We start from the raw sequence: 13524 nt of genomic DNA on the forward strand, positions 1-13524 counted from the left end.
TATTTTCTAGAAGAAATGAAGGGATCCCTGTCATGTGGAAATGAAAGCAGGTAGGGAATAGACTGTGTAGCTGACAAGGACATCTTCTGTTTGTAATTCTGTACCATTCCAGTACTGTACCATCAATTCAGAGGTTAAATGAAAATAACTATACCATATAATGATCGATGTTTTGAAGCGATGTTTGCATCTGGATAAACACTCTACAACAAGGCACTATGATGAGTACAGTAATTAGAGGGGAAGAAGCTATCTTAAATAGCTGTAATGGGATTGTCAAAGTGAAAAGTTATTACCTTAATAGTTTCCATGGAGATTTGTCAATATTCCTTCTCCCACCTGAGAGCTAGGCAAGTGACTGAGCTCTCCGAACTTCAGACACCTCTGCTTATCTTCTGCCTGTTCAGATGTACCCATCATTCAACCATCCATCAACCTCTAAGCTCTTCACCTAAGCATTTCTTAATTTCATTTTCAACATGTTCAACGACATTCTGATGACCTTCATGTTATCGTAGGTATAACAGAGCTTCTGTGGTCCTTCCTGCGTCCCTGATGCCCCCCGTGACGTTGGAGTAAAGACTTGGGCTGGGATCTGCAGGGGCTTTTATTGAAAGGCCATTATAACATTACTCTTCGTTTTTTCCTTCAGCTTCGATGGTTGGCTTGCTGTGTCATATCTGGTTAGCCCGTGAAGTGGCTCTCCGAGACAGATGGAAGAAGATGGCCGGAGCAGATCACCCCAGCTCATGAGGACAATACCCCCCTGATTCCAGACCTACTTCAGTGCTAAATGGATTTTGAATACCAAAGTCAGTCTTGCATTTGACACTCCCGTCTTTCCGTTAACACTTTATATCAACTGTCATTTTGAAGCCATTTATAACCCACAATATATTAGCTCTACCATTTGATAGCCGTTCGTAAATGATTTGAATGAAAGCAGTGTATGAGGTTGAGTCATTTTCTCATAGTTTTCAACAGTTAACATTTCTGAAGCATTTCGAAAGACTGATACAGTATAGGTACGATTGAAAAGATCACTTTTGCCTTATTATCCTCTCCTCCGAGATGTTGCTCACATAAACACATGCAGCACAGCACTCATGCACACTCTGCAGACCGAGGAGAGCAGGCTTGCTGCAGCCTCGCAGCATATTCACTGCATAACAGACAGTATCATAGTGACAAGGCCAGAATGCAGTGGGAGGATTTGGGAGATGCTTCATCAGACCAGTGATAGACTAGCTCCCTATTAGGTCATTCTTCCGGGGCGTGTAGACAGAGGCAGCTGGAGTGCGTGGCGTCGCTACAACATGAGCCAGTGTCTGCTGATGAGAAGCTGCAGTGGGAGGGAGTGGGAGAGGGAATATCAAAGGTTGAACGCAGCTTCTGCTGCAAAGCTCGTCTAATTTTGCTCGGTTTTTTAGCTCGATTGCAAGGTCTGTCACTCTTTCCTTATGTAACATCCCCTGTGCTGGAGCTCTTCATGAACAGAAGTGCACAGTGACTGATTGCTATAATATAATGTACTCAACCCTATTTTATAAGGACTGTTGGTGGTTGAAGGCTTCTAATACCATTTAAAAAAGGAGACATAAATAGTGCTTTGGGAAGAAGAGTAACAACTAAAATGTTGTAGAATAGGTATGGTTTCCTTTTATGTTGTAGACACTCATCAGCTGCACAGTGACACAGACTGCACTATCCAGAGCTTGTCAGAATATCTGTTGGCAGCCATGACGGCAGGGACTGTGGAGGGGCGTCAATCCCTCACAGCCGATAATTTAGGTTACACCACGGTTTAGTAGTCAGGGTTAGAAAACAGACCAAGCAAGTAATAAGCATTGATTCAGAAAGGACTCTGTTTTCCCCCTGCGATCGATGCACTGGCTGTTATTTCAAACTATGTGATTCACGTGCTACAGGAGGCTGCCTGTTGCCGGCCCTCCCCTATTCCCCACAGCACTAGTGTGGTGTGGAGGAGGAGGGATGGGCTGGTGCCAAGTTATGCAATCATCTCAAGAGAAGACAGCCAGGCAGCTAGGTCCTGGTCTGTGGCATGGTTAGCGTAGCATAGCATTAGCTTTCTCCTCTGGCCCCTAATCCCTTTTCTCATGAGTGTGTGTGTGTGTGGCCTTATTCACGGGAATCTGGGAGATTTGGAGGCTGCATCAGGTGCTGACTGAAGCAATAGTGGAGAGTGTGTGAGGATTTAGCCTGTTGATCTGCTGCTCTGTTGATCTAGCGCCACTGTAGTGGTTGTGTTTGGTGTGATATCACTCTCATCAATGTTTCATAGACTTCCAGATTGGATTTGTCACCTCTCCAAGCTGTTCTCACCAGCCTCAGGGTCAAATAGGGATTCCTGGAAAACCAGAGTGTAGGGGCCCAGTAGTGGCTTCCAACAGAGGCTGATTCAGGGGCTACTTATCTGCCTGTAGGACTTCATGCTGGTTTACTGTGAAAGGAAATAAACATTTTTTAAAAGGCAGTTGGGGGTTTATTGCTTTTTTGTTTAATACCCCATTGATCTTCCAGGTTCCTGACCTCCCCTGTATCCGTTGATGGCTTTACTGTATGGAAAGCGTGCTGTGTGACAACTGCAACTAATATGGTGATAATGAGCTGGAGATTGACCGTTTTGTGAAACAGATTAATGCCATGTTGTAATGTATTCATCACTAATGAGTGTCATATTCATTCAGCATGACCGTGTCTCTTCATTTCTGAAGCGGAACAATAATGTTCATTTTGAGCAAGAAAACTGTTCATTGCAGTATTATTATTATTTTTTCATCTTTAATTAGGTACCATAAACTGAACTGGCATTCTCATTGATTTAATATAGTATCAATTAATATGAATATGCCCAGAATTATCACCGCAATGTTGAATTGATTGTAGCCTTACCACAGTGGTCTGGGTTTGAATCTGGCCCAGGCCCTTTGCTGTGTCTTCCCCTCTCTCTGACCCCTGCCTTTCCAGTCAAACTTAACTGTCATTGTCCAATGAAGAAGGATAATGGCGAAAACATATCTTATAATAAAAAGGTTATTGTTTCTGTGTGATCCAAATGTCTTGCATTATGCCCAAATATTATTCTGAATGGATTTTTGAATCATTTACTACTGTACATGGAGGCTGATTATGCAGCAGAATAACTGCAATGAGAGTGGAGGCAATCAAGATCCTGGGGTGAAAAACCACTAACAATGCTTACTAACAATATCATTTCTGTTTTCGGCGACTGATCAAGTGAACAGATGTCATGAAATCAAAGCATTGGTTAGACAATGGAGTATTAGGGGCAATAAAGGACTTCCAGAGGTTAGTTGTATGACTACACCTTTGAAAGTGTAGTGGGGAACTGACCTGAAGAAGTGTCACTTTGTGAAGCTGTTGCGCTCTTTTGCATGTTATCTAACATAACTCAAAGATCACTTCCGTACTGGATTACAAATACAGCACTTATTTCCTATCAGGTTACCTTCACAAACGTACAAGTCACTGGTGAATGGGTTTGGGGTGGACGACCGTTAAAGGATGTTAATGGTTTATCTTCGTCTGATGTGCCGTGATATCAGGTGACCGAGGAGAAGCAGGTCCTTGCGTTTGTTCGACTATCTTGTGCTTTAATGTTCAACTCTTGTAATTACATAGTGCGCTGGGTTACAGGGAACCACTAATGGTATGACAGTAATGGTAAGCTGAGTGGTTCAGGTTGACCAAGGCCATCTTCTGTAGGATTGATGAATCCCCCCGCTCCGCACACACTCACACCTTTCACCTTACAATCTATCCATCCTAGCAGCCCCCCTTTTCGGTTGGAGATGCCAACTCAAAGTTCTAATTGGACACATGTCCATACAGTGTACTCACTTGTTCCTATGGTGATAGACTTATTATGAAGTCTGAATCTGATCTGGGTCTAAACTACAGTAGATTAAACGAAAGTTTGGCAAAGGGACAGAATGACTCCTGTCTTGTTTTGAAAAGAAATGATTTGGGAGGACTCTCCCTGTAGAGCCATCAGTGCTACTCACTGTGATGGAGGCCTGGAGTCATCTAGAGAGTGCGGACTCTGTTGTAGGACAGTACGTGCTGTATGGGTAACCATCCAGCCTTTCTCTCGCACTCCAATTTTCCTGATCTCTTGACGGAGTGAAGGAGGGCTGTGGGTATTCTGCAGGGAGAGACATGCAGACGGAGTCCTAGCTTGGCTGTGTGGGTGTGCAGTATCTGGCTCCAACCTGCTGGAGAGAGATGGCGCACCGGTCGCACAACTCAATAACCCCTTCAAGTCTCAGCTCATGTAGGAGCAAAGTAGGCAAAAGCACCCAGTATAATTTCATCTTGAACGCTTGAATCGTGTCAGTAATACTTCAGTTCCAGTTGTGGTCCTGTCTATGCACAAGAGTGTGTAACTTCTTCGGTATTCCAGAGTTTGTGTAATATGTGTGTGGACTTCCAGTACATTGCGCTATTTACATGGGCTATGTAGGTAGCGCTCTATATGTACATGTCTGCTGCTGGCCTAATTTTCGCACATTTAGTTGCCTTGGCAACTACCTAGTCCTTGTCATGTGCTTTGCTGTGCTGCATTGTAGAGAGAGACTGAGAGAAAGAAGAGGGAGAGTGGGAGAGAGGGAGAAAGAAACAGAGAAAGAGAAAGAATAAAAGAGGGGACAAAGAGAGAGAGAGAAAGGGAGAGAGAGATTGTTATGTGCAGGTGCAGGTTGCACTGTTTAGGCTGGCAAGCCACTTATCCAGCCTCGCCCTCCATCCTCTCAATGATCCCTTGATGTGTGTGTAATAGAGTCATGGATCTGGCCTGTCACTGTACCGGTGGGTGTGTGGGGTTAGCAGGGTTGTGACTTTGACCATCTGGACGGCATAAGATTATGCTCCCATGGCCCCGTACATTAAGTGCATGTGTACAATATATTACAATGGGCTGTTCACAAACATTTCCTTATATGTACTATATAACATATAAGGAAACTAATATTTCCTGACATTTTAGTCAGAAATAGAGGCAACATGTAAGAGAGTGTGGAGAGAACCCTTGGTTTGGGATTCTCCAGTCTGATTTATCATACTGCCAAACCTGTCTGTGTTGGGTCTATGTCCTGTCTCTACTAAGGGATTTGCTGTCTCTCCCTCCCTCCCTCTCTCTTTCTCTCTCATTCACTCTGGCGTGAAGGAAGATGTGACAGTGACCAGACTTAAGTCAGCCATATAAAGGATTGTGTGGATGGTAGCTACCTTATGTTGTTACATAACTTGGGATGGAACATTGAATGTAGTGTAACAACACAGATTGATGATTCAAGATAAACCATGAATTTAAACAATTTCAGTGGTCATCTCTGTGTGTGTTGTGTGTGTGTGTGAACATATCTTTTAAGACAGAGCCCTCATGTACAACCTTTAAAAATCCCATTATACTTTTCAGTTTTTGACTGTGGTTGCCATGACAACTGTGCATTTTATTTCAGTCTCTTTTGATACAGTGCGAGAGATCTGAGTCCCTAAACATTATGTAAGACACAATTTATTCATGGCGGGGGTTTCCTGCAGCAGGAGCAGAGTTTTATCTCATTAATTACAGGGAGAGATACAGATCCAAGCTACCCAAGTTAGTATTTCCTTACTTAACTTCCTGTCTGACATGCCACGGTCTGACTGGTAATTCTTGGCATTTCTCTTGCAATACCACTCATCTACAAACATCCCTTTCAAAATCTCGAACCTGGTCTTAGCTGTCTGGGAACATGCTGCAGATCGAAGGGTGGAGAAGAGAGGGAAGGGGAGGGTAACAAAAGGAAAGGGGCATCCCTCCACTCTCTAAATACTGTTAAAGCCTGATAATGATTATGGTGAACCATTCTGCCTAGCTCAAACACACTTTACTACCTTACAGAAGACCTAGGACAGACAAACGTGTGGGAGAAATATTGTGGTTACAGAAGGGGAAAATCTCATTGGTTGTCATGCCTCAGGAGTATATAGTGCATCAATTAGTGCTTATACAGTGTACAGCCTAATATACCTCAATACCTTACACTTACATGCTCTCCTCACTAAGATTTTCACCCATTTCATCGGAAAGACATACTATTTAAGCGTGTTGAATCGCTCCTTTCGGATATAAAATACAAACACACGCAGAAAGGGATTTTCCCGGGGATACCCATAGGTGTCCTTGGGACAAAGTATTCTTCCAAGATCTTGTGCCTTCGGCGCACACACACACATGCATGTATTAAACTAGCTTGACATTATCGTCATAATTCTTGTTTCCATCAATGAATCAATTAACCTTTGCCTTATATTAGTGTTCAGTGAAAGTCATATAATGGAAATGTAAGCATTCTATCACCATACCGCTGTTTTTGCTGGTAACTGCAGGTATTGATGTAATGGAGTGCTTGGAACGGAGTGGCGCTTTCCTAAGGTCACTGAATGCATTCGAATTAGTGTGGGCATTAATCTTTCTGTCTCTTTTTTCCCTCTCCCTCTCTCCTCCCTGACAGACCCGCAGTATTCCCCTTGGTCCCCGTCTCAACACTTCGATGAAGACAGACGCCTCCCCCCACCCAGGAACATGAAGGGCTTATCGGGCGGCCGCTCCCAGCAGCACCAGATCCCTTCTCCCCATGGCCTGGACTACGACCACCCCCACGAGTTCCATGGGCACCATGGCTCTGACTCCCGCCACCCATCTTACCTGCTCAGCCCCACTGAGAGCTGCCCCATGGACTACCTCCGCTACTCCCCCCGCAGCTCCATCCACTCCGACTGCATGGTGATGTCCCCTGTCCTGATGGCTCCACCCGCCCCCGTAGACTACGTATCCAGCAGCACCTTCCCCAGAATGCACTACAGCTCCCCATACTACGACTCGGCAACGCGGGACGACTGCGCTGCCATCACTGCCTCCGCCACCTCCTCCGCCGCAGTCGCTGCCGCCGCCGCTTCCTCCTCCGCCTCCTCGCACCACGCCGGTGCCAAGAGCAACCGCATCCCCGCCAACCTGCTGGACCAGTTTGAGAAGCAGCTGCCGCTGCAGCGCGACGGCTTTCATACGCTGCAGTACCAGCGCACCGCCACCACCACCACCACAGAGCAGCGCGCCGAGAGCCCCGGACGGATCCGCCACCTGGTCCACTCTGTCCAGAAGCTCTTCACCAAGTCCCACTCCCTGGAGGGCTCTTCCAAGATGAACGGCACCAAGGGGGAGGGTGGCGGGGGTGGGAGTCACCACGGCCACCATTCTTCCAAGCACGGAAGCAAGCGCAGCAAGAGCAAAGAGCGCAAGCAGCGCTCAGGCGGCTGGTGGAGCTCCGACGACAACCTGGACAGCGACAGCACCTACCGCACACCCAGCGTCATGAGCCGCCATCACCATGGCGAGCACGCCTCCCACTGCTACCCGGACTCCATGCACAGTCACTTTGGGGACCTGTCACTCAAAACTTCCAAGAGCAACAACGACGTCAAGTGCTCGGCGTGCGAGAGCATTGCCATGGCGCCCGAGGGGAAGTTCATGAAGAGGAGTTCGTGGTCCACATTGACGGTGAGCCAGGCCAAGGAAGCGTACAGAAAGTCCTCACTCAACCTAGAAAAACCCATGATACACACAGACCTGAAGCCTTCGCTGCGGGCCTGTCACTACCTGCAGGTGAGTGCCCTGTTTCAGGGGCTAGGTGTGTGTGTATTATCTCGTGGCCTTTTCCTGGACTTCACACAAAAGCTTACGGCAGATTTGTTTCGAATGCATTCCGAGGCTCCTCTATGCTGACATGTTTTGGTGCGAAGTTACTGGAAAGCTAGAGTCTTATTCCTTTAACGATGTAACATCATGACGGCCATTGATGGTATTGATCGATAGAGTGCCCCTCACCCCTTGAGTGCAAACTCCTGATTGAGGAATTGATGGGGAGTGGGTCAGTAAAACCCCCTCTGTGATTGAACATTTCCTTTTGTTGTTCTCCGGGGAACAATCTCCTGTCTGTCTGTGTGGGAGCCCAATCTCCCCTATCTAGGTATCCCATTGTGGTCTACCTCAAGGAACTATTGTCCATTAGGATGGTGTGATCAATTGAAGAAATCAATGTCACGGTGGAGGACACTGTACGTAATAAGGAGGAGGGCTGCCTGTGAGAGCACAATTGTCATTGTGTTTTGGACAAACACCATGCTCCTTGCACCTGTGTTTTGTAAAGAGGTAGCAGGTGTTTTTTCTTATTGTGCTGTACTAACTACTGTAAAGGTGTGCTAGCCAGATGTATAGGTATCTGGCTGTGTTAGCCTACTGACACATTAAGGGGCTGCAGTAATTAAGACTAAGTAGCGTTGTTAGATAACTGTAGCACCTCGACAGGCTACACAGACAGTGACCTAAATAGACTAAGCTGAGTTGCAAGTTTAGAGCTGCCTTGATGTTGCAGTCCCCTACAGCTGTGGACACTAAACTTGAATGAAGCTTAGATACATGTTTATTCACAGTATCATTCTCTTTGAGGAAAACATCTCTCACCTCAGAAGAATCAATTCATAGCCAGAACGCAACATTACTATAGACACTTTTTCACAAAAAAAAAAAAAGAAAACTCAAAGGCCAATGAACAGTCACTGTGAACAAATTAATTCATTTGTTCGTAGAATACTATTTGATAACCTAACCTTGTTGCAAAGTCGACTAGGATGACAGTGATTGAAAGACGCATCGTGCTTTAAATCAAATCAGCATCTTGTCTGTCAGCTACAGTCACAAGAGTCTTCCATGGGAAGCTAATTATGCTAACGAGATCCAATTAGCTCACGAGGCATGGTGTCAAAACACAGGACCCTGGCTGGAATTGCCATCAGTAGAGTAATAAAACACTATGCACAGGTTAGATCTGTTGCTGTGGGATCCCTCCAGTCACCTGTTTACCTCCAGGAAGCCTAAGTGTTCATATTTACATGTATTGAGTCTAAAAAGTATTTGTATTATATTTGCTTGGTACCCCCTAGTTCCTCATGGTTTCTTTAGGACAGATTGCATCAATCTTTTGGACACCACTTTGTTGTTGACATTGAAGTAGGATGATCAGTAACAGACTTTACAAAGCAATGCAACAAATCAGATTCAAAACATTTGCACTCTAATGGTTTGACTATCAGAAGTCTCTTCCTGCTACAAAAATCAAGCTATGATTCAGACAAGGAGCTCTGGATTGTCTTGGAGTCTACCTTCCCAACCTGACGCTCTTACAGCTGCCCTTTGACATTTGAAGTTTAGATTCAGATGTTTCCACAGCAACCCATCTGAAGGTCAAGTTGAACAACAGTCATGGCAACAAATGATGTTCCCTGGGCCCAAAAACCCTGGCCCCTTTGTGCTTAGATAGCGTAGCGTGGCCGTCCCTGAGTGTGTATTATGGAGATGGATTAGGGTAATGGCCTGAACCCCTGTCCTGGGGGCGGACTTGAACATCTGTCTGACTCTCTTTCACCTAGTAATTGTAATGAATAATCTGTCAGGACTTAGGACGACTGCCTTACGTATATATTTTTCCCACAGCACTCCCAAACCTGGGCCGTCTACAAGCCACACTCAATAAAACTTGATGAAATGGGTTCTTCTGTTCAGGGGTCATCTCATATCTCCAGAGGGGTGCAGGTGGCAGGACTTTGATGCTCAGTTTTTATAGTCCTGGGGTGCCTGCAGCCCTGGCTGGAGTCATTTACCTGCTTGATGTACAGTTATGGTCTGAGTTTGACCCTCAGGAAATGACTAGCACACGATAATGACATCACTCTCTGTTAAGGAACCTAGTCAATGTATTGAGTGCATGAAATGGACAAGCCTACAGTATGATCCAATAGGTTATTACATCTAGCAGAGGTAATTGTTGTGTTTATGAAAGGTAGCCCAAAAATATGTTGGCGTTTTATAGTTGTAGAGTTCTGTCGCCTATCACTCATCATAATTATACACAGGAGACCGTTGCTAGTATCTCAAGGTTACAATAACATTAAACGATTTTCAGGATGTAGCAAAAACTGATGATGCTTAACATTTCCCTGGTCTTTCAGGTGTAACATCAACTGAGAGAGGAGATAAGGGGCGGGTAATGAACTAGCGCTGAGCTTCCTTGAGCGACGCCTGCCTCGTTAACAAGTGCCCCAGCTGATCAAAGACGAGGCATCAGGAGGAAAATCATTCATTTTATTTATTGCGGTCTTTAAACCTGACTAATTTCGTTTCCACACAATTGCTGTATTTTATTCTCACTGTCTTGTGGGGAAGACGAAACACGCAAACACCAGATTAGTGTACGTGATAGTTTTGCTGATAAGGCTTTGAAACTAGACATACGCACGCCAGCTAATCATCATGTTGACTTGCCAAGTCGGGCATTGATACGGAGAATTAAGGATTTTTTGGAGCTTACCCTCTTTGCATCGTTGTTAAGCAGTTTGGCACACAAACATGACCTCTTTGGGCACAATAACAGACCAGCACACCATAGTTTAACCCAGCATGGCTTTGTTTTGTATAGCAAGTGTCCTTTGTGTTCAGTTTCAAGCTTAATAATGACGCTGAAGTTAATGTCGTACACTTTCTGTCGATTCAGCATCACTGTTTATTCTCCCACAGAACCTCTGAAAAAGGATGGCAGTTTTAGAATAGGCTGGTCTTGGGTCTACAGAATTAGTAATATTATAATAACAGTCTAGCCAACCAACAACAATATGACCTTTTCAGTAGTAGTAGTAGTAGTAGTAGTAGTGGTCTTAAATGTTTGCAGACATTTGAGTTTGAACATTTGGTGGAATCTTTTTTTGCACAAAATTGGGTTTAGTCCACTGTTGGTGGGTGGGGAGGACAGGCTGCAAGTGAAGGCAGACTCCATCTCCACCCCCCCCCTTCCCCCACAACCATCTCCTAGACAAACGCTCATCAATTTGAACAAAGTGCATTATCCTGTTGAGTCAATGTCCTCCACCTCTCTGTCCTCCCCAGGCAAAGAGGTGAAACGGAGAGGAAGAGAGGGGTGGGAGGGGGGGGAGCGAATGGAGGAGGGGAGTAACGAAAAGGGAGAGATGGCGCTAGAAGACAATCAGGCTCTCTGCTCAGTGAGATAGCAGCCTAGGGAGTGTTCAGGGGAAGCAGATAGGTCCTAGTCGGTGGGTGTGTGACACTGGGGTGGGGTCTGGGGGCGAGGGGGAGAGATAGCTAGAGCTGCCTAATACTGTCTTTTTTAAGACCATAGGATACCATGGTCAAGACAACAGAGAATCTGACTGAAATGTGAGATGTACAAATCTGTAGCGGTAGGGTACTGTACAGTAGTGTCGAGTGATACTTTATTGATCCCCAGGGGCAAATTGTAGGAATACATCCTCAGAAAGAAGGACCGAAGATGTACAAGTATACAAGAAAGAAAGAAAACTAAGGACGGACACAGAGGCTGTTGCATCTGGCTGCTTCTGGCACAGCACCATTTTGGGATCTGTCCGAGCATGGAGCAGGAACACAGGTGTCCATCAGGTCTGGAACTGGGTTGCCATCTTTAGGTCAGGGAAAGGAATAGCCAGGATAAGAACCAGTTGACAGTGATTGTCTCAGTGACAAGTCAATGCTGGCAGTGACAGTATTGATATAAACATGAAAGCTAATCTGACTCGCCAGTCCCACTTACTACAAACCGTCCTTTCTGAAGCAAGAATTCATTTAAACTACTAAGAAACTGTTTCTGTAAGTGTTTGGTGGCAAAAATACAGTACAATCGTCAGTATTATTAGTAAGTTATTGAACATGTTTAGAGTATTGCACGGATAAGTAGAACATGCTTAAACCTTATTACACTACACCTCTCCTAATTAAACTGGCCTTGTACAGTGCAACACACAAGCGACTTTATTCCTGTGTGGTAATGTTTACGACTTTAAGTGTGTGTGCACCGTGTAATTAGGACCCAATCCCTTAATCAGTATTAATTGTGCCAGTGATAGTTTTACAGACCCTGGTTTTTCTATTACAGTCAAGGCTGTGTTGTTGCATATGCATGGTGTGTTAATGTCTCCAGTTCATCTCCAGTTGCTATGGCTGCAACCTACACACTTGCCTACATTCCCCTTTAAAACAGAATCTGGAGGTGTAAAGAAGAGAGGAGGGACTTATAATGAAGCTATTGCATTGTCCTGAAACTCCATTGCTCCGCTGACTCACTCCACAGTGCTCTCTCCCCCAAAGCTTGACTAGAGCTCGCTTGTTTTCGGTTGGTTTATAAAGCGTCAGTCTGTTGTGCAGTTGTGTCGGATATGTATGTCTGCTGTGGTCAGTGACTCAGACGGTAGCGGGAACACTGAACGCTATTCATCTCTGTTGACTGGTCAAGTCTTTACCCAACCAAAATAAGTTTGTCGTGTTGAGTTTGGGTGTGAGATTTGGATTTATTTATTTTGTTTACAAAAATGAAAATTCATACTGCCACAACCTTGCACCTATCACTGCACTAACAAGATTTTTCCATCTCGTAGCCTGCATGAGCAATGATTCTAATTAATACATTCTTGCATAACTCCTTACTTTTAAATTTTATGTATCCAAATATGCACTCAACTTTGGTACGTTGATTACAGTAATACATATTCCAGTGTGCAGTAATAGTGCCATTGCTACTTAATAGCACTGACAAGGTTTAATTACCATTTAACTTGACTGCCTCTTTAATTAACTCAGTGTCATTAAGTGCAGTGTGTCAATGTAAAGTCCACAACAATCAGAGGCATGAATGTATGAACTGCTCTGTGTGAAAAAGTTGTTTGTGCTCCAGATGATGTACAGTATGCCAACATTTCAAACATGAATTATTACAGAATCTAGTAATAATTTAATAATAGCCTAGTGTAACAATCGCAAACAGAGAAGCCAGTAGAATTATCATGACTTACTTGGTGTATGTTATTTAACTGGGGCAAGTGCAGCAGTATGTAATGATGTTGTAGTTTCAACAGGCTTCTCTGGAAATGTTTGATGGCATACAGTTATGAAGCAGGTGTACTTCTTAAATCAAGTCAGTTCCCTGTCAGTTCATTAAATGGCTAAACGATGTTTGGGGGGCTGTACTTAAAAAATATAAATAAATACATTAACAAGTTAATTTGCATTCTCTGAATCAAGGCCTTTATGGAGAATTTTCAGTTACACCTGTTTCTGCTTTCTGCAACATCATCATTCTTACATTTACATTTAGTCATTTAGCAGACGCTCTTATCCAGAGCGACTTACAGTAAGTACAGGGACATTCTCCCCGAGGCAAGTAGGGTGAAGTGCCTTGCCCAACGACACAACGTCATTCGGCACAGACTTGGCACAGACTTGGCACAGGGAATCAAACCGGCAACCTTCTGATTACTAGCCCGATTCTCTAACCGCTCAGCCACCTGACTCCCACTCTTACACATACACACAAACACACACACACACACGTACACACAAACATACACACACACAGACAGTGG

The 13524-nt window shown here is 44.7% G+C and overlaps 1 protein-coding gene across 2 annotated transcripts in view; it reads left to right on the top strand.

Annotated features, from left to right (window-relative positions):
* Nucleotides 1–6595: 6595 nt before the first annotated feature.
* The window catches only part of dlgap2b (discs, large (Drosophila) homolog-associated protein 2b), a 30575-nt gene continuing 23646 nt past the window's right edge, over nt 6596–13524 (top strand). Inside the window, exons 1-2 of one of the 2 annotated variants that reach the window (XM_067241371.1) lie at nt 6596–6934; nt 7004–7687. In XM_067241371.1, the coding sequence (XP_067097472.1) occupies nt 6611–6934; nt 7004–7687 (1008 nt within the window). In that variant the 5' untranslated portion in view covers nt 6596–6610. Of the gene's footprint in view, nt 7688–13524 lie in introns of both variants that reach the window. The other variant, XM_067241370.1, reaches the window with a different exon arrangement.

The sequence above is a fragment of the Osmerus mordax genome, chromosome 8 (genome assembly GCF_038355195.1).
Source record: "Osmerus mordax isolate fOsmMor3 chromosome 8, fOsmMor3.pri, whole genome shotgun sequence".
In the NCBI taxonomy this organism is placed as follows: domain Eukaryota; kingdom Metazoa; phylum Chordata; class Actinopteri; order Osmeriformes; family Osmeridae; genus Osmerus; species Osmerus mordax.